This window comes from Kogia breviceps, chromosome 7 (assembly GCF_026419965.1).
Source record: "Kogia breviceps isolate mKogBre1 chromosome 7, mKogBre1 haplotype 1, whole genome shotgun sequence".
In the NCBI taxonomy this organism is placed as follows: domain Eukaryota; kingdom Metazoa; phylum Chordata; class Mammalia; order Artiodactyla; family Physeteridae; genus Kogia; species Kogia breviceps.
Window position 1 is genome coordinate 67373485 of NC_081316.1, and position 22243 is coordinate 67395727.

General features: G+C 35.3%; 1 protein-coding gene across 3 annotated transcripts in view; it reads left to right on the forward strand.

The window, feature by feature from the left end:
• Nucleotides 1–20556, forward strand: part of KBTBD3 (kelch repeat and BTB domain containing 3) — a 61533-nt gene extending 40977 nt beyond the window's left edge. Inside the window, exons 2-4 of one of the 3 annotated variants that reach the window (XM_059070820.2) lie at nt 6098–6242; nt 8725–8969; nt 12903–20550. In XM_059070820.2, the coding sequence (XP_058926803.1) occupies nt 8737–8969; nt 12903–14505 (1836 nt within the window). In that variant the 5' untranslated portion in view covers nt 6098–6242; nt 8725–8736 and the 3' untranslated portion in view covers nt 14506–20550. Of the gene's footprint in view, nt 1–6097; nt 6243–8724; nt 8970–12902 lie in introns of all 3 variants that reach the window. The other 2 variants (XM_059070821.2, XM_067038549.1) reach the window with 2 other exon arrangements.
• Nucleotides 20557–22243: the final 1687 nt, after the last annotated feature.

The following is a 22243-nucleotide window of genomic DNA, read 5'->3' on the forward strand; positions in this document are numbered from 1 at the left end:
GCTCCCCTCTCTGTATCCTCTGATACCAATCTCAGCCTCAGATTATCCTCTGGTAACAAGAAGCACCTTGTTATTGCTCCTCACGTGGTCTCCAGTGACATCATTGGGGATGGCCTTGTTGCTGCTAATCGGTAGTGGAAGTCCTGATTCTTTACTCGGCCTCTGACTCTATTCCAGCCAGGAGGGGGTGGAATGCCATGTTACCGCCAGGTGGGGTAGAAGTTCAGGCTCCCCACATGCCACATGATTGCCACTGATTGGGGGATGGTTGTTGGTGGCCACTTGTTACCACCCAGAAATGATTAATGTCCTGACTCCCCACTCAGCCTTCACCGACACCATTCCTTTGGGGGAATGGGAGGAGGAGAGCTGAGGCACCTCATTACAGTCTGGCAAGGGTGAAATTCTTGGCTCTCCATTCCACTTTTGCTGACATTGGTGGGATAGAGCCCCAGTTTTTTTGTGGTGTTTGTCAAAACTTTTCTGTCTTACTAGGTTGCTCTTTTTCCTAGTCCTTTGCCTAAAGAGATCATGTTTTTCTTGGATCTCTTTATGTGTGTGCCCACTGGTATTCAGTGTTGTCAGCTTCTTCACTATCTATGATATATTAGGCAAAAATAAAACCCAAGGAACTCATCACTGTCTTGTTCCTTGGGTCTGAAGTTCACTATCCAGCCTGCCTGTTTCTCTCCAGTTCTCACAGGCTCTGTATGTTTGTGATATATATTTTTATATATGTCGAAGGTTTTTAGTTGTGCTTAGCAGGAGAAACAGGGAAAAGTATGTCTAGTATACTTTACTAAAGCAGAGGTCTCATTTTTTATAGGAGTAATATTTATAAGAATTAAATTCAATGCTGTGTGAAACCCATGGCCCAGTACCTGACACATGGTACTGGCTCTGTAAATGTTAGCTCTTATTTTTGTCATATATGTCTTTCTTATTCAGAATGATCTTAAATTGTCATGGTAAGTTTTGACCAGTACATTTATGGTTGGATCTTTTGAGCACTAAAATAACTTTCTGAGCTTTCATTTGATATTAAAATCCAGGGTCAGAATAGTATTGAAAAGAGCATGGACTTTGAGTGAAACAAGCATGTTTCTGTTAGTTTTGTGTCTTACACCTTATTGTTTAATCTCAGCCTCAATTTCCCATTTTGAAAAAGTCATTATTAATACTAATCTTGAAGGATTATGAGCACTGAATGAAATAGCTGTATAAATTACTTATTATAAATTCTAATATTTTCAGGTTTGTTTTATCACAAATAAACTATGAAAATTGAGGCTCTAACCATTCATTTGCTTATCAGTGTTTACCTGTTAACAGAATTGAAAGTTTTGCCATATAATATTGTTCTCTGATTTGTTGCTTTAAAGGTCCAAATTGATTCTCTTTGATAGGGATGTAAGTGCTTAATTTAGATTGTTGTAATCATTATCAAAAATTTCCTTCCATATCTCCCCTTTTTTGTCAGTGTATTAACATGCTCAAATTTCTCCCATCTAAAGCAAAACAATATTTCTTAGAATTGCTCCTCTAGTCCCAACCTCACTGAACTTAAAAGAAAAATTTATACAAAATTTGTTCGTTATTTCCTCTTAAAACCACTGTAATCTGGCCTCTCCCCACCCCACCCTCAAATCATCAGTGACTTCAGTCCCTACCTTACCTAATCTCTCTTGGCTTCTGATAATATGGGAACTACTTCATTCTTGAAATTCTCTTCCTTTGTCTTCCACCATCTTTCCTAATTTTCTTGCATTTCTCTTCCTGTTCTTTGTGAGTTTTTTCTCAGCTGTAGAACTTTTTCACCTGTATCTACTACAGATTGTATTTTCCATTATATTTTCAGTTTGTGTAAACCATCACCTGGTATGTAGCAGATGCTGAATAAATAATTCTTCAACTTAAATTGTCTATCCCTTAAGATTAGTTATCCTTGATGTTCCATCCTTGGCCCTCTTCTCTACTAATTCTACTTATTTTCCTTGATTGATTTTTATTAATTTCAATGGCTTTAGTTATCTTGTGGATCAGTTCCCTCTTTCCCTTTCATATATTTTCCAGTGCCCTTTCTCTTTGATTGTGCTTATAATCATTGATTAAGTAAATTCTCCATGTAGAAATTCACTCAAGCCAAATTGACAAAATAGGACATTTCAGCTTCTCTGCTTGACCATTCTACATAGAGTAAACATGGAGGGCTTTAACTTTTAACCACTTTACAAAAGTGAATACCTGTGTGTAATGCTGATGTATTAGTTGATACTTGATAATTTCAAATAAAGCCATTTTATTTACATTACTAGTTAGAGAAATAAAAATTACAATATACATATATCATTGGTTTCACTTCTTACCCGTGAACTATGAGCCTCAGTAACTGACTTAATCCAAATTCCAAATTATTTATATATGTATTATAACTTGGTATAAATAATTAGGTATAAATTATATATATACATACAGTGATATTTAAACATATTGCAAACCATGTTGCTTTTATTCAACGTTGTACAGGTCTTAGCTACTACTGTAGTACAAAAAGAGAAATAAAATTGGTAAAAAATAGGAAAGAAAAGCAACGTTGATATTTACAAATGATGTAATTTTTTGTGCAGAAAACAGTAGAGAATCAACAGATAAATATTTTTTTTTTTTTTTTTTTTTTTTTTTTTTTTTTTGCGGTATGCGGGCCTCTCACTGTTGTGGCCTCTCCCGTTGCGGAGCACAGGCTCCGGATGCACAGGCCCAGCGGCCATGGCTCACGGGCTTAGTTGCTCCGCGGCATGTGGGATCTTCCCGGACCAGGGCACGAACCCGTGTCTCCTGCATCGGCAGGCGGATTCTCAACCACTGCGCCACCAGGGAAGCCCAACAGATAAATATTTAGATTAATAAATGTGCTTATTGAGTTGCTGGGATTAAAATTAATATTCATCAATTAAGATAATCCTATTTGCTGTAATAGCTACATCTCAGTGGCTTAACAAAATTAAATTTGTTTTTCATTAAGAAAAAGTGTTTGGATTTTTAAAAATTGATATTCTCATTACCAATGCCAGTGAACATGCATATCTGTTCCATTAGATAGTAAGCTCCATGAGAATAGGAGCCACATCTTTGTTACTCACTGCTATATTCTTAGCAGAATGATCTTTGTAAAATGTAAATCCAGTGGTATAATGCCACTCCTTAAAAGTTTTCTAAATATTCCTCATTACCTATAGAATGAAACCCAGGCCCCCTTGCATGGTATGTAAGACTTTGCATGAGCCATTCCCTATTTACTAATTAAGCTTTTTTTACCCTATCCCCTGTCCTCAACTTTGTATTCCTCCAAAGGGGCCATAATAACTCTTATCCATGCCTTTGCATTTATAGCTTAATATTTTCTCTTGGAAATGTCTTTCTCACCTTTGGTAACCATTTTCCATTTTTTTCTTCTTTTTTTTTTTTTTAACAGCTCAAGTACTGTACTCATCAGGATGGCTTCCTCAATCCTCTTCTCCTCTCTATTTTGTCCTTTCCACCCCTGAAAGCAAGTCTGAATGTCGTCCTTTCTCTATGCTTCCATAGCACTGCTCATATCTCTATTATGACCCTTATACAGTTTACTTATTTCTTTCCACACTAGCCTATAAACCTGTAAGAGCAAGGATTCTGTGCCTCATTTATCTTTATATTCCCAAATGTATGCACAGGTTTGAAACCCAGAAGATTTTAAATAAAAGTTTATAGAATAAGAAAGATCAGTGTTGAGGCTTTTGGGGCAATTCAAGTGAGAATGATGAGAGCTTAAACTAAAAGAATAGCAGTAGGGATGGAGAGAAGTGGTTTTAAAATGGATGTATATGGTTGGTGAAAGACGGCTTCCAAGTGTCTAGCTTGGGAAGTGTAGCGGCCGTTCATCTAGATGAGAAATAGAAAAATAATAAAGTTATGGGGGGGGGGGAACCAACATGATACTACTTAAATTTTGGTAGTTTCCAGTGGTAATTATGACCACATTAAAGAATTGGAAAGTAGAGATACCCTTAAATGTCCAATAAAATGTATTTTAAAATTAAGTTGTAGAGGGACTTCCCTGGTGGCACAGTGGTTGAGAGTCCACCTGCCAATGCAGGGGACACGGGTTCGTGCCCCGGTCTGGGAAGATCCCACATACTGTGGAGCAGCTAGGCCTGTGAGCCATGGCCACTGAGCCTGCACGTCCAGAGCCTGTGCTCTGCAAAGGGAGAGGCCACAACAGTGAGAGGCCCATGTACCGCAAAAAAAAAAAAGAAAAGAAGAAAAAATTGTAGAAAAAAATTTTATGTATACATGCACATATATAATCAATCACATACAGAATGAAAGTATTATGAAACAAGTATTCAGTATCTACCCAAATCGTTTCCTTTATCTCTCCCTGATTAGATGGCTTGGAAGTCAGGGTAGTAATTTCTGCTGTAGATTGTCCCATGTGGATCAAATATCCTTGTCAACACCTATAATCCTAAACTTTGAGGGAACTTTTAAAAACCCAGAAGAATCTAAGCTTATAGGAGATAAATTTATTTTTCCATCTTCAGCATCCAACTTCCTCTAATAAAGAAGGATTTAAATACATATCTTTAAATGGATGAGAATTCAGAGCAGTTCCAGTGGGTGTGTAGGTGATAAGGACTGAGTCTTTCAACCAATTCTGTGATTCTTTGAGGCAGGCCATGGAGAGACCCTATATTGCTGTTACAGATTATTGATGCTCTAGCCCATTGCTAGACTTCAGAAATAGACCAGAAGTAACACCCTGGCCTCATTCTGTTGTTGAGAAGATGCTTTGATCCTTTGCACAGCACTAACTCATGTCTATCTAGTGTAGATCACGCTGGTTACCTGCTCTGTTATACTGCCCTTTGTGTAGTATAAATACTTCCTGGCTAGCCCCTTTAAGTATTCCTTTCTATCATCATGGAGTCAGAAAGAAGAGGCTGGCTCAAGTCTCCACCAGTTGTCTCTCTTCTTTTCATTGATCCTGATACTCCATATAAAACTACTTTGCAATGATAGCTCTTATGTTTAGCTTTTCTCTTAAGCCCTAGGAATTATCAGAGAACTGCTTCTGCTGTCCCTCCCCCTACCACCTTTTAAATGTAAACATTTTGATTAATGTCATTTAAATGATTTCTTTGCCTTTTATGTTAACTTTCTAATAGAAAATAAGTACTATTATTTAGCACATAGTAAATGCTAAATTATTTATTATTTTTAATCTTCTCAACAAAACTAGATAGGTAAAGTTTATCCTTATTTTACAAATGAAGAAAATAAGAATCAAAGATCAGAAATTACTTGCCTCAGATATATCACAAGTCTATTGCTGAGCCAGCACTGGAACTCAAGTCTATCCTCTTCTAAAGCCCTACTCCTTCTTCTGTTTCATATTACATCATACCCCTGGGAAGATATATGATTTTATAGTTATTAGAAAAGGAGGAAAAACATGTAATTTTATAAACTAATTTTACAGGTGACTTAAGAAGTATGCCTTGTGAGGTGAGGAATTACTGGTATATTCTTTTTCATCCTAGATCAGATGTTATCAACATTCTTTTTTGTTGTTTTTGTTGTTTTGTTTGGCCATGCCACACATCTTGCAGGATCTTAGTTCCCCTACCAGGAATCAAACCGGGCCTCAGCAGTGAAAGTACAGAATCCTAACCACTAGAACACCAGGGAATTCCTTCAACATTCTTACGTACCCCACTCTAAGTTGGAATATTCTTTTTCATCCTAGATCAGATGTTATTAACATTCTTAAGTAAGATTTGCACTGTTGTGATGGCTAGGCCACAGGGTGCCCAGACATTTGGTCAGGCATTGTTCTGGGTGTGTCTGTGAGGCTGTTTTTGGATGAGATTAACATTTGAGTACATAGACTGAGTAAATTATTGCCCAGTCTAATGTGGGTGGGTCTTATTCAATCAATTGAAGACCTGAAGAGAACAAAAAAGCTGAGTAAGAAGAAACTTCACCTACCTGACTGCTGGAGCTGGAACATTATCATTTCCTGCCTTTGATCTTGAACTGAAAAATCATCTCTTCCTAGGTCTCCAGCCTGCCAGCTTTCAGACTAGAATTTATACCATCAGCTGTCCTGGTTCTCAGGCCTTTGGATTCAGACTGAAACTACATTGTTGGTTGTTCTGAGTCTCCGACTTGCCAGCCACATATCTTGGGACCTCCATAATTTTGTGAGCCAATTATTTATATGTATATACATATATAATATGTTTATATATGCACACATATGCATACATACACACATACCACACACACATTACACATATACCAGTAGTTATATATATAACAAATAGGCTTATAGCCAAATATATAGCCTATTGGTTCATTGGTTCTGTTTCTCTAAAGAACTCTAATACAACTGTTTTCTGCCTTACTTTTCTTCACAACTGCTCCTAAGCCTCTCATTACCTTTTTTCCCTCCACGACACCCATTCTCATTCTTACTATGTCTATTTACTTACAGTTACTCAGAACACTACTCACAAAGTTACTGCAGGTAACTTATTTTTCCAGTACTACTGTGAATTACATCCTATTAATGGCCCCTGCACGTGCATGCACACACACTCTTATACAGGCACATTATTCTTCATATAGTACATCAGCTAGTCAGTAACTTTCTGTGATAATGAAAATATTCTGTGTGGTGTACAATATAATGGCCATTAGCCACATGTATTAGGGTTCTCCAGAGAAACAGAGCCAATTGGAAGGAGAGATAGATAGATAGATAGATAGATAGATAGATAGATAGATAGAAAGTAAGAAAGAAAGAAAGAAAGAAAGAAAGAAAGAAAGAAAGAAAGAAAGAAAGAAAGAAAGAAAGAAAAAGATACATAGATAGATACATAGATAGATACATAGATAGATAGATAGATAGATAGATAGATAGATAGGGAGATTGATTTACTGTGTGGAGTTGGCTTATGTTATTGTGGAAGCTAAGCAGTCCAAAGATCCGCAGTCGGAAAACTGGTCCAGGAAAGCCAATAATAAAGTTGCAATCCAAGTTTTAGTCCAAAGGCAGGAGAAGTCTGATATTCCATCTCAAAGACAGTGGCAGAGAGAAAGAATTCTATCTTACTGGGCCTTTTGTTCTATTCAGGCCTTCAGTGGATTCAATGAGTCCCACTCACATTAAAGAAAACAATCTGCTTTCCTCAGTCCACTGATTCAAATGTTGAGCTCATCCAAAAACACCCTCACAGACACACCCAGAAATAATGTTTAGCCAAGTGTCTGGGTACCCTGTGGCCCAGCAAGTTGACACATAAAAGTAACTGTCATATTACATATGGCTACTGACTGCTTAAAATATGGCTAGACCAACCAAGGAACTAAATTTTTAATTTTTATTTAATTTTAAGTAATTTAAATGTAAATAGGTATACATGGCTCGCAGTTACTGTTTTGGACAACACAGTAGTAGATTGTCTCAGTCCTAGAATGAAGCTTTGACTGATGCTGTAGGACCATTCAGACTACTTCTCCAGTGTCTGGCTTTCACCTGGGCTTGAACACCTCCTCTGGGAGAACACAGCCACCATGTAAGAAGTCCAACTACTCTGAGACTGCCATGATATGAGGAAGTATTAAGCTAGTCACATGGAGAGAGTATATCAAGAGAGGGAGAGAAAGCCCTGTCTGTTCTAGCCATCCATCCCATTTGAAGGAAATGTGAATGAAGAAACTGTATTGGACCTCTAACCCAATCAGGCCTTCAGGTGACTTCAGCCAGAGCTGCCACCTGACTCTAACCATATGAAAACCCACAAGCAAGAAGTTCCATCTAAACCTGTAGAACCATGAGAGATAATAAATTGTTGTCTTAAGCCAATCAGTTTTGGGGTGATTTGCAAGGCAATAAATAACCAGAACAGAAGTATGCTAAGGAATCAAGGTTTCCTATTTTTCTGGCTCCCCTAGATGCCAATCTTCTTTTCTTTCTGTTTCTTACTTTCTTGCTTTCTGTGGTATAAACTTTTATGCTTAGAACTAAATTAGCAGTTTGGGAAAGTCACAGTTATCTGGCCTTCAAGTATCTTGGATTTCTGACCTCATATTTAAAAGGCTTTCCTGCTTTCAGATAGGCCAAGTTGGACCAATGTTTGCCTTTTACTTCCTTACTAAAGGCCATAACCAGTTAATACAATCTAATACCCTGATCTTTTTCAATAATTGTCTTTTAAAAGTCTAATCCCAGAAGACATTTACCTATGCTTCAATATCAACATTTTAACATCTGCTTCGCTGCCAGAAGAAAATGGATGGGAGGGAGAGGGATGTGTTGGGTAAATATTCAAATGATATCTGCTATATAAACAATACCTCTTACATATAACAAGACTAGTCATGTACTCAGATCCTATATAAGTTATTTATAGAACTTATAAATTGTGCTATTTAACACAGTTACATAGCCTTGAACTTTATCCCTTAATAATGTACTTTTTATTCCAGTGAGCTCAATATTTATAAAAATTTAAAAGGAATTTATTGCTAAATGTCAGGAAAACAAGTGTTTAGGACACGATGTACTATTATGATTGTTCTTAGCGAGCATTTTTTTATGATTGACACTAAGAAGGCAAATTTTGGATCTGAAAATTTCATTAGGACTCTTACATCAGTGATTTGTTTTTTTCATTCCAGTTCTAAGAACAGATGGAAGTGGCTATGGATAATTCATATGATTTCAATCAACAAGGCTCATGTAATGGAATTCCATCTGAGAAGAAAAACAACTTCCTCGTGTCAGAAGATCATGGACAGAAAATCTTAAGTATACTACAGAATTTTCGAGAACAAAATGTCTTTTATGATTTCAAAATAATCGTGAAAGATGAAATAATCCCATGTCATCGTTGTGTGTTAGCAGCATGCAGTGACTTTTTCAGGTACTTTACCTTGTCTATTTGTCCCTCAGATTTTATGATACCACTAATTAAGTTATTTCTTATGGCTGTACTCAATTTTTCCCCCACAGAACATGGAACAGTAATCTTTAATACTTAAAAAAAAGATAATTAGAACCTAGATTAACTAATGATTTTTGAATATGAAAATATGAGAGTACCTTTTTTAAAGCTCAGGTCTTCCCAGGCTAGCATTTGGAAGTCCTATGGAACATTAGTCCCTTGAATTGTTCTGGAAAAAAATTGTTTTGATCTGGGGTCAGTTTTGTTTGGGGCATCCCTGCACTGTATAATTTGGGAAAAGAGGAAAGGACAGATTGAGCAAAAATGGAAGCCAAGTTCAAAGAAAATGAGGAGTCTGAGAAGAAAATACATTTCAGTCAAGTATATCCCATGGATTGTCCAGGAGAGAGGGACTCTAATGCAGAAAATTTCTATTCTCTTTAGCCAAGATAGTCCTACAGTAGGGAAAAGTACTTCCAGAACCATTTCTGGAGAGCAGCCAACTTGTTCTGATTCTAACTCTGAATATAATTTGGTTCCCCATGTAGATCATCCTACAGGGAATGTCCTAGTCATGATACTGTAAGAATCCACTGTGATGACAGTGGGTTTCTGATTCTTAACAGTGGTTAAGGGTCATGACCTTAGTACTGTAGTAACTGTATCAAGGTAATACCTGTGAGGCCTATTCATCAGACAGGCAAACCTCTCTTGCTGACATCCTGACCTTCAACCCTCCTAGTCATACTGCAATAAACTCAAATCCTAATTGCAGTATTTTGCATTATGTTCAGTTTTAGAAACAATTTTTATTCGAAGTAAGCAGAGTTTAAATCTCTAACAAAACACCTGTTTCTGTAGGGTTTCCTGCTTTGAATTTGGGAGCAGTGGCTCAGTGCTGCATCACAGTTTACTGGGGACAAGGGGGGCTACAACTTTTACTAGCCTTTTGCCTAACTAGACTATATGTCTTCATGTATTCTTTTCATTTCTTCTCTCATGTATCCTAAGTTATTCTTCTTCAGACTCTACTGGGGCCCTAACTGTTCTTATGCTCTCCCACTCTCAGGTTCTGCTAGTTTCTTCCCACCTCTCTTCTAATCCACTTTTTCTTCCAAGTAACTGTCTTGCTCCCTTATCTTTCATATCACTTCTTCATCAGAGGAAGCTGTACAAGTATAATGGTTAAGTACTTGGCCTCTTAATGCACATGCCCTAAATCTAAATCCCAGCTCCACCACTTACTAGGCTTGTGACCTTAGGTAAGTTACACAACCTCTTCAGGCTTCAGTTTCCTTATTTGTAAAAAATTAAGATAATAAAAATAGGACCTAACTCATAGAGTCATTATGAGTGTTGAATGAAATAATGTATATTAATGATTAGGTCAGTGCCCACCACATTCAATTAATGTTAGCTGCAATTATTATTATTTCCAAACCTAGCCAAAAAATGGAAATAATTTGGTATGAACACACAGTCTTATTTCTCCATAAAGTTTTCATGTTAACAAAGTAAGAAGTTCATATAAGCATTTGAGCTGGCAGTCCTCTACTCTTTATGTTGAAGTTATTTATTAATTAAATGTATTTGCACATAATATTTGTCCATAGTACTTTGTTCAGCCTGCTCCTAGCTTTTTAGGGATCTACTTTCAATTTTTAAAAATTATTGTTAAACAACATGTTTTTCAAAATTCGCATCTGTTTTGAAGTAAAACAAATGACAGTTTTATAATGACCTAGATCCTTTATTATATATAGTACTTTACTAAATGAGTATATAGTTCACATAAAAATATGTACAAATGTAGATAGAAAGTCTATGTTATTTACACTCTTTATGATAAGGCCACTAATTCATAATTTTGTGTTATGATCAAACTCACTGGAGTATTGGGATATAATCTCACAGGAATATTGGGGTATATAAAATTAAAATAGAAAATTACATAGTGCATGGTAAATGCCCTTTATAATATTTTTGGAAAATGAAAATTATGATTAAATGTAAAGCCACTGGAGACAAGATTCAAAAGGAATCACACGTATTGTGTAACCACTTTATGATAACATAGTAAATTTGAGATAGAAGTTAACTGGATACTTTAAAGATGAGTAGGGTGAAGTATAGAAATATATTACATGTTTCTTCTCAAAGAAAATGTGGAAGTTGGTGATAAATTAGAAGTACATACTATTTTAGAAAACTATTTTTCTTAAAATGATATTAATAATAGTTTGCATCAATTAACTTAGTTATTCCTCTCACAACTCAGTGAAATAAGTACTACTAGTATCCCCATTTTCAGATGAAGAATTTGAAGCACAATGAAGTTGTTAACCTCCCCAGGGTCACACAGTTAATAAGTGGTATAGGCTAGATACCCACCCAGGCAGCCCTGTTCTAGAGGCCATGCTCTTATTATTACCCTAAACTGACTATAGATATCTTAATAATCTAATTATCGCCACAGGTTAATGTTTCTAAGCTGATGTACATTGTTGAAATATCCTGCATAATGTTTAACATGTATAAATTTTTGTAACTATATTTATTCATTCTTGTGTTAAGAAGTATTGAATACCCCTAGTAGAAAGGGGCGTTAGCATCCTTTTCCTCAGGAGTATTCTGTATTTGGAAGGCTCCTCATATTTTTCAGTTGGACACTTGTGCTGTAGTAGCTTTAGTTACTCTCTATAGTAGACTTTAATAATGAAGTTTGGTTTTCCCCCAGAGTACTTGGGCACCTGGGCACTACTCACAAAAGTGTTCTGGGCAATACTGGAACAAATACAAGCCAGTATTAAACCAGGACCAAAATCAGATGATCTTTAGTCTTAATGAATGTTCAACTGGCAGTCTTTTGTTCTTTGTTGTAGCTCTTTCCTCTTTAATCTTTGTCTTTATTTGCAGTTCTACTGAAAACCATCATAATGGGTTTGTTTAAAGTATAAAAATGAATAACTCTGGATATGAAATTAATATAAGGATGGACAGCAATATTGTTCTTACCAAAGCCAAATGTAAAATATATCTTAGTCTCCTGCCTAAATATTTCTAAATAATTTATATTTTTGCTTAAACTGAGCCCCCAAAATTCCTATTTCCTTAGAGTCTATCAGCTTTACCAGATGGGGATAAATTAGAACTTATTATGAAGAACTTTCAAGCTGGTCTAATTATTCAAATCTGGAGATCCATCTCCATCTCTCAGAGGCTATTTCTACAAAAACCTTCTTTTTAGCCTTTTTAGTTTGGTGTGGTACACTGTTGTTTAGTTTTATAAAATCGTATTCCCTTTTTCCTAAAGTGCTGTATGAAATGTGTTTTTATACATGTATTCAAGTTTATCTTATTTGGTGGATTTTCCCACACAGACAGAGTCATTGGAAACATCTGATATCTCACTGTATTCCATCTTTTACATATTTCACTGCTGCCAAATTGAAAATTATTCTGAAAAAGACTTTTAAATCCTAAACCCAGAAGCTTTTATATTTTGAGTTATTTTAGTAATTACCTGCAGAGTTGATACTAAATTAACCCATAAGTAAATAAATTCAGCCATTAGAGAGATTTTACCCTAATTTTATGAATACTATATAAGAACATCAAATCAGATGCCAAATTTGAATCTTTTTGTAGCCTTTGGATCCATTGCTGTGGGTCAGCTATAATGTATATATTTTGCAATATGGGAGTTATGTAATACGTATAGTTTATAGATAGATAATATGGTCTCTATTATAGATATTAAATTAATTTATTAGGATGCTTTAAAAATATATTTTGTAAATGTATTTTACATCAACCTAAGAGTAAAGGAAACCTCTTTAAGGTAATATTGAAAATTATCGTGGAATAAAATATTCCTGTTTATTTGTTCTCCTGTGTTCTTCATTTTTGCAGGGCTATGTTTGAAGTAAACATGAAAGAAAGAGATGGTGGAAGTGTTACCATTACTAATTTGTCCTCCAAAGCAGTAAAAGCATTTCTTGATTATGCCTATACTGGAAAAACAAAGATAACAGATGATAATGTGGAAATGTTCTTCCAGTTGTCATCATTTCTTCAAGTTTCCTTCCTGTCCAAAGCTTGCAGTGACTTTTTAATAAAAAGTATTAATCTTGTGAATTGTTTACAGTTATTATCTATATCAGATAGCTATGGCTCTGCCCGTTTGTTTGATCATGCTTTATACTTTGTACAACATCACTTTTCTTTATTATTTAAATCCAGTGATTTCTTAGAGATGAATTTTGGAGTACTGCAGAAATGTCTGGAATCAGATGAATTAAATGTTCCTGAAGAAGAAACTGTACTGAAAGTTGTCCTTAGTTGGACTAAACATAACTTAGAATCAAGGCAAAAGCATCTGCCTTATTTGATTAAAAAAGTAAGATTATATCAGTTATCTGAGGAGACACTTCAAGATTGTTTACTCAATGAAGAGTGTTTACTCAAAAGCACAAACTGTTTTGACATAATCATAGATGCAATTAAGTGTGTGCAAAGTTCTGGTGGACTTTTTCCTGATGCTCGACCATCCACAACTGAAAAATACATATTTGTTCACAAAACTGAGGAAAATGGAGAAGATCAGTATACATTTTGCTATAATATTAAAAGTGATTCATGGAAGATACTACCACAATCACACCTGATTGATTTGCCAGGATCTAGTCTGTCTAGTTATGGGGAGAAAATATTCTTGACAGGCGGTTGCAAAGGGCCGTGTTGTAGAACAGTTCGGCTTCATATTGCAGAGTCATATCATGATGCCACTGATCAAACCTGGTGCTACTGTCCGGTCAAAAATGATTTTTTCCTGGTATCAACTATGAAAACACCAAGAACCATGCATACATCAGTTATGGCTCTCAACAGATTATTTGTCATAGGTGGAAAGACTAGAGGATCCCAGGACATTAGAAGTCTCTTAGATGTTGAATCTTACAACCCTCTTTCCAAAGAATGGATATCTGTTAGCCCATTACCCAGGGGCATATACTATCCTGAAGCAAGTGCATGCCAAAATGTAATTTATGTTCTTGGATCGGAGGTAGAGATTACAGATGCTTTTAACCCATCACTTGATTGCTTTTTTAAATACAATGCTACAACTGATCAGTGGTCTGAACTAGTAGCAGAGTTTGGGCAGTTTTTTCATGCAACACTAATTAAAGCTGTCCCTGTAAACTGCACACTGTATATATGTGACCTTTCCACTTATAAGGTTTATAGTTTTTGTCCAGATACTTGTGTGTGGAAGGGTGAAGGGTCTTTTGAATGTGCAGGCTTCAACGCAGGTGCAGTTGGAATTGAAGATAAAATTTATATATTAGGTGGTGATTATGCACCAGATGAAATCACAGATGAAGTGCAGGTCTACCACAGTAGCAGGTCTGAGTGGGAAGAAGTTTCACCAATGCCAAGAGCCTTAACTGAATTTTACTGCCAGGTGATTCAGTTTAATAAATACAGGGACCCATGGTTTTCTAATCATTTCTAAAAGTAGTGTGTGATTAGACATTCTAAAACTATTGCAGTTCTAGAAACCTGCAGTAAATTTATTAACCTTCGTTATTGGTAAAACAGTCTTTACGGCTTAATAACATAAAATGCACCTTCTATGAGAGAAATACTATGAATGTATACCATATATGAATTAGCAGTTCCCAGAAACTTAAAATTCAAAATAAATTTTACCAAAAATTATATTGTATTTAATTTAATCTTGGAGAGTCTAGAATATTACTATTTTCATATGTAAATAAAACTCAGGCTTTGATGTTTTGATTTTTTAAGTACTTTAGCCATGAAACACTAGTTAAAAACAAATCAAACTTCACAGAATTGAACAGTTAAGATGGGAGAAATCTCTAGGTAACAATGATTTATTTACACTATTATATGAAGTGAAAAATAGAGGCGAGAATCCTATCTTGTTACTACAGGTATAAGAGTTGTCAAATTCCTATTTTTTCTGATCACTGTTTAGCTGCTTTTAAGCCCATTCTTTTCTTTCACCATTTTTTAGTCAGAACATTTTCTGAAATGCAGTGTATTTCCCCAGCCTTCTAAACTGTACACTAAACATGGTTTAACTATTTTCATGATTTGACTCTTCGTTAAGAGCATAATGTACTGTGCTGTAATGCCATAATGCCATTGGCAGTTACTGAAATGTCTTAAAATTTGCTGATTCTATTAGTTTTCAGTGTTAGTTGGTTTCAGTTTTTAGCAGTATTATACCTTATTTTCTGGCTCAAGCTCAGTAAATTAACATTTTTTATTTAATTAATCAGTTCTAAGTTATACCTGACCTGAGTTTATCTTGACATGTAACCCATTTAGTGAAGTTCTTGGTTTCTGGGATCGTAGTACTAAAATACTTTTTCTGTATCATTGCCAGTTTCCAATGTAAGTGAGGATGTAGAAAATCTGACCTCTAGATAAGTGGACCACTATTGTTGGCATTTCTTAAACTTTTACATGTCCAAATTTGAGTTACAATAAGAAATTTCAGCGTTTAAATTAGTACTATATCAGTTTTCTGTGATGATATATACCAGGTGTAAAGTGCTGTGTATGTTTACTACTTTAGTAAATTATTCACAGTGAATTATTTTCTAAGTTTAACAATATGACTAGGCTTTTGGTATTGATAGTAGTATTTGAAACTTGCTTCTTGTTAGATGTTTAATCACCCTTAACCCAAACAATGAAAGAGTGTTAATCATCCTTGTTTTCAGCTAAGATGATTCTTCCTTGTAAGAGGATATGTTTCTTCATCAGTTTTACAGATATAGGTATTTTAGGTTTTAAGATGCCTGACATATCTCAGGTAATGTGCAGGCTGTATTTCTGTGGAATTAAATGTAGTTTCCTACACATTGTAATAAATGTTAATCTGTTTTAAATGTACATATTCTTTAGAAGTGGAAATATACTTAAATGAAGGTCCTTTTACCATATAAATTTTTGCAATCATAAGTTTCAAATATATTTTTAAAAATAGAACAATATTAGACTGAATTATCGTGCAATTCCAAAATCAGGGATTGTCTGTAATCAGATGACAGTTGCATAAAAAGTATTCTGTAGAATTGGTGGCTTCCTACCTTAGTTGGCTCTGCCCTTTCCTCTGTGTGTGTATTGTGTATGTAAGAAAAAAAAATTCAATGGAGGCTTTCTTTTATGTGTTACGTGGCATTCTGGAAACAAGTTATTTGAGAAAGACCATAACACAGTGGGGACTAAATTGTTAACTTAAACATATATAAACAAATATTTCCAGAAAGGGAGAACTAAAGCAAAATAGAATCCCTTCCTGATCTTGTTTCATTATTTTATCTTGATTTCTACCATTCTTCTCATTGGCCATTGATTTCTGATGTTACTAGAAATATCCTTGTTGTCAAGGCCTAGGTGGCTCCCTCTGCATTTGAATTAATACACTTTCTAACGCACAAGGCTTTCTGCTTTAGTTTCTACAATTGCTGCAGGTTACTTGTTAATCATTTTCGCTATTGCCATCCCTTTATATCTGTACCTGAGTGTTCTTCATCAGTTATAACTGCAAGAAAAGTAGTCTGTCTAGTCATAAAACCCCAAACTCTTCCTTTACTTACTGTTCTTTTTCCTTGGCACCATAGCAATCTGTGCTGGGCTTGGTTCTGTTAATAATTGATCTTTTTCTCTCTAATTTTGCATCATCTGGTAAAGGTAACAGTTTCATTTGATCTATCAAATGGTTGTTGAAAAATGGTTCTGGTGTTCAAAATCCTCAAGGAACCGAATCACATACACACATGGTCAGTGACTGAACTGGTATTATTGATATCTCTCCGATCTTGCCAATCACTGCGGCTTCACTAAGACGTGTATTATTCTGACCTTACCCTCCATTCTGGATTTCTGACATGCAAATCTCAGTGATCTCTCAAGTCTATTCTCAGTACCCAGAAGGAGCCGTCTTTCCTGTCTGTAAGTTTAGGAAATAATATCCCTTTATCTATGACTTCTTCCCTTAGTCTTTTTTATTTTTCTTTAAAGTCTCCTTTCCTTTCATTATCATCCTTCAGCCAGTGCTGCAGTGTAAGATACAAAATAATTATGCTCATTATCCAGATTGCTTTCATTCTTGTGGAAAAATTCTAATTAACATTTCTAAATCCTTTATCATTTGTCCGGGTCCACTACATTTGGCTTATGCATGCAAAAAATTTCCAATATTGTAATGTCTTCTAAAATTGAAAATAGGTATGTGTCACTATTAAATATAAAAAAGATTAAATTCAACATTTATATGAGATCAAAGTTAATGAACATTTTGAGAGCGATCTTCAAACTTGATTTACAATGTGGAGCACCTTTTGTTCATCTATTGCCTGTGAGACTAAGCAGTATGAAGAATTTGCCTAATCAAAATTTACTGCATTCCCATAACACTCAACTCTAGTTTGGGGAGGGAAAGAGGTCTTTATCACAGCAGTATTCATTATATGTTACCCTTGAAAGTTAAAATATTATTTGAGAGCAACCACATCCTGCAACATGATTCTATTTTTCCCAGATACCAAGAAGAGCAATTGAATACATGTACAGGGTACCTAGCTCAAGGCATATGATTTGAAAATCAGAGTCAAGTATAGAGGGAGACATCTGTTTACCTTTTGAGATTTGGAAGCAATAAATGTAATGATTAAACATATTGTTGAATACATGGTGTTACTTTTAGATCATTTTCAGTTCAATTGGATCCAATGTTTGGAAACTCGTATGTCTAGAATTAAATGTTTAAGACTCAAAAATGTCTTCCAATGGGCAGCTCTTGAGAGCAACCTAAAAACAAAGGCTGAAATTTATAAGGGAGGAGATTTCTCTTCAACATAAGAAACAATTTTTTTCCACTTTATAAAGCCATATTTAGAATAAGACTAGTTATCAAAGACTGTGGCATATGGCAGATAGATGATTAGCCCAAGTAAATTCCTACACAGGAGTACACAACCAAAGATTTCTACATTCTATTTACACATTTTGATCTTAATAGTTTTCTGACTCTTGATTAATTTCTTCCTCCTTCAGTTTATTTAGCATTTAGGCATTCTGAGTAACTTGATTTCAATGATTCTGCATACTCAAGATTTCAATAAGACATGAATCTTAAAATTATATCATTTTAGGAGCATTCTTGTTGAAGAAAACTTGTTCTTTTTTTTAAAATCAGGAAGAAGTCTGTAAAGGATGCTGACATTTATAGTGAGCTGCTAATAGGGATTTTTCCTTCTGTCTACGATAAGTGCACATTTGTTTTATAGTGAATAGAAGCTGAAAGACCAGTACCTAAATTTCTCCTGAATTGTTCTTATTTCACTGCAAATGTAGCTATATAGCTAAATGTAATGATTCTAATTAAAGATTATGTGATTTGAAAGAATATATCTTAAAAATCTACATATGTTTATAAATTATATTTGATGGCACTATGGTGCTTAATCAAATTTAATCTATAAATAGGGGATTTAATCATAGCATGATATTACTAATCAAAAGATAACTTTTCTAAATCACAGATTCATATTCAAACTTGAAGATAACCTTAGAATCTAATACAATTTCCAACCTTGTATAGAAAGCCTCTCTAAATTCTAAAATACCCTTGACAGGTGATTTTTTTTTCAAAATCTAATTCAGTTCTTTCAGGGTAAAGAGCTCACTACCTCCATTTTTGAACAGTTCTATTAGAAAGTTCTTCCTAACATTGAAAGCAACTCTGCCTCCCTGTAATAACTTCCAATCCCTGGTCCTAGGTTGCTGTCTCCAAGTATTGGAAACAGCATGTCTTCCATTCCTCTAAAATCAAGTCCTCACTTTCCTTCTTGTTCAAATGCTTAACACTTTAAAACTTGCCACAATGGCCAGGATTACATGCCTTCTCCTTGTACAGTTGCCTCAGAGAATCTATCCTAGCTCTGTTGCTTTTTTGGAGTGTTGAGCATAACCAGCATTGTGGAATCTCTTGATAATGCAATCATCTCATTCCCTTAACCAGTTCTCTAGCTCTTATAAATCCAATATCGGCTAGAGCCTTGCTGTATCTCTCTCCTTCTACCCCTGTCAACATAATCACAAACATATTTTCTGAGAGAGGAATTTTAAAGCCAAATTTTAGTGTCTTGATAATTTGTCATTGGATATGGTTTTCAGAATTTTAAAAACGCTTCCAAAAGGGACCTTAAAAAGTATACAAAAAATAGAAACCAAAGCAGTCACATCCTTGGTAGTTAATGAAGGGACAATTTGCTCACAAATGAATAAAAACCAGCCTTATGGTAACAATCTAAGTTTGGAGATTCATCTGTGCTGATTGTTCAGTTGGATAGAGCATGATAATTCCATAAAACAATGCCATTATTAAATAACTATATAGGTCAGGTAGCTTTATTCATCTCATTAACTTTGACAACATTCTCAGTCATATCTAACTAGCTCAACAAATTATGCTATTGGTTCCAAGGGTAACAAGGTTGCTGGAATAACTCAGAGTACATTCTCTGAGTATCACATTGTGTGTAAATATTTCTTTACATGTCTGACTTCCTTATTTAATTGGAAACTCTTAGGAATAGGGACATATATTTATCATCTCTGGACCTAGCAATCAGCACAGTGCTTGCATATAATAAGGCATTTAATAAACTAACATTCTATTAAGCCAATATATGAAGCAAAATTTATTAGAGTTATATTGTTATTGAATGGGTTAGATATAAACATACATTTTGCAATTTATTTTCATGTACAAAAGAAATTAATTTACATTAGGACTTTACATTTTAGAATTCTTCACATTGTACTTTAGTTATCTACAAATGTATGTGTTAATTCTTTTTGTAATATTTGCTATCTTGCTTATGTTCAAAGTCTGGGCTAGGTAATTTATACAACTTTTTGTTAGTATATGTTGTATATTAATTTTTGTTAGTATATGGAAAAGTTAATAATGAAGTATTTTTTATTTGAGAATGAAATTTCATTACACAGTACATTGCCCTCGTTTGGAGAACATGTATAGTTGGTTGTATAGTTGTGTAGTATATGTATATTTGGTTCTTGAAAGTGAAATTATACTTAAAATAATTTATTTCCTTAATTTTTTAGTGCTTGAGGTTATTCTCTGAATTTTAATTATATTTAATTCTGTGTTTCCTTTCAAATGCAATAATAGAGAAGACAATGACTGAAAGTTTCATTAGTAAACATGCAACACCCATTTCTTCTACAAGAGCATAATAACTCTAATGACTTTTTTCCCACTTGGAGAGACTGTTCAAAGCTACTTACGTTGCATACATAAGTGATTTACTTCATTTCCTGTTAGTAGAATATGGACTTTTGCCATATGCTATGAGACGTAAAATCAGCATTTTTGCAGGTCCATGTTAACCATATTAACATGTAGTAAAACATTTCAATTATATAAAATAATTATTAATGTATTAAAGTGTATCTCAGAAAAGAATATATATATTCTGTTTGTATTTATTGTTATTATAAATAAAAAAGGTAGAAAAAGATGCTAAAGCTTTCATTTTCTTGCCACCCCCTTCCCCAGATGCTCTGAGTAGCTCTAATGAGTCTCAGAATTCCTGAGAGAGTAGTGGTGGGGGGGTGTTACTGTCAGAAGGGGCTCTGTAGCTATGATGACATATCCAGCAACATAGACTTCAAGGTGGACATCCTGGTCTGGACGAATAGAACACAGCTAGATCTCAAATGAGTCATAGGTGGGGAGAGACCTCGAGGTTCTGACTGAACTAACAAAAAACAGACTAAATGCCCATGAGCCACAAATGAAAGCAGTAGAAGCTAGCTGAAGGTACAGGGTCAGGCACTGTCCAACACTGCTTCACTGGACATCAGCCTCACAAGAATCAGCCAGCTGCCAGGGTATAAGCCTTCTTCCTACCTCATGTGTCCAAATGTTCGGGGGAAGCTAGTGAAGGGGTCCAGAGTCTGTGAGACTAAGCCATACCATAAAAAGACTTTAAAAATGTTTACATTGGACATTTGATCTCTTAATTCCAGTTTGTATAATTTTTCCTCTTTCTGGACAGGCCCATTTGCTATCATGTTTCTGGTTTTCCCATGCAATGAGTTGTGATTTACTAAACAACCTTGGCGCCCAAGCCCTCTTCTGGACTACTGCTCAGGTTGAAACAGAGTTCATCTTTGAAAACCCAACCCTTAAAAAAAATCAACTGTCCCTATCCCACATGCCTGCATAAGGCTAGTTACTTTCTCTGAATTTCTTATGCTCTCTTAGCAAATTCTTAGTCCAACCTTATTGCTCCAGACTTATTCCTTTATTACCTCCAATTCTCCATGTACTTCCAGATTTCTGTAGTTTACTTTGCCATCAAATATTGACTCATCACCTTCTCTTTAATCCCCCTAGACAGAAGCCTTTAACAAAGTTAATTTAAAATGTAAAGATATTGTAGGGAATTTACCTGTTACCAGCTCCTCTCTTGGTGAACATTTTAACACTTGCAAGCTGTCCTCTCAAGTCATTAAACAGAAATGCTAATAATCTTGGTCTGATGCATTGACACAATTGACACAATTGACACAATTGAATTGTGCCTTATATGTAGACACTCTATAACCCTTTTTAACTTAATAACCACCAACTGGATATCTTTGGCCAAGCCCAGAACCTCGATATTCCACACTCCAGGGTCTACTAAGGCTTCTATTTCAGCTCCAGATTCAATCTGTTCCTTTCCACTTTCTGTTAGAATCATTTGGTGATGAAGGTGGTTACCTTGCCCTTCGAGAAACAGAGTGGCCCCTAGCTTTGGTAATAAATCTCTTCCCATTAAAGGGATGGGACAATCAGGCACAAATAGAAAGGAATGTAAAAACAACTGGTCATTGATGTTGCACAAAAGGGGTTCCAGGAGAGTGTGCCCCTTCCTCTCCCTTGACACCCCCATTATATACTCCTTATGACTGCTAAGTTTTCCAGTCTTTTTGGTTAAGACTGGAAAGGTTGCAACAGCATCTATAAAAAATTTTAGAAAGTGGCCCACCACATCAATGACCACCCAAAGCTTGACATTAGTTAGGTAGATGGTATTTCTAGGCAGAGTCATTTTTGGGTTCTGGCCACTTCAGTCTTCTGATTGCAAAACTATCAATGGCCGAGGGACCTGCACTGCTCTCTGGCATCTGGGGCA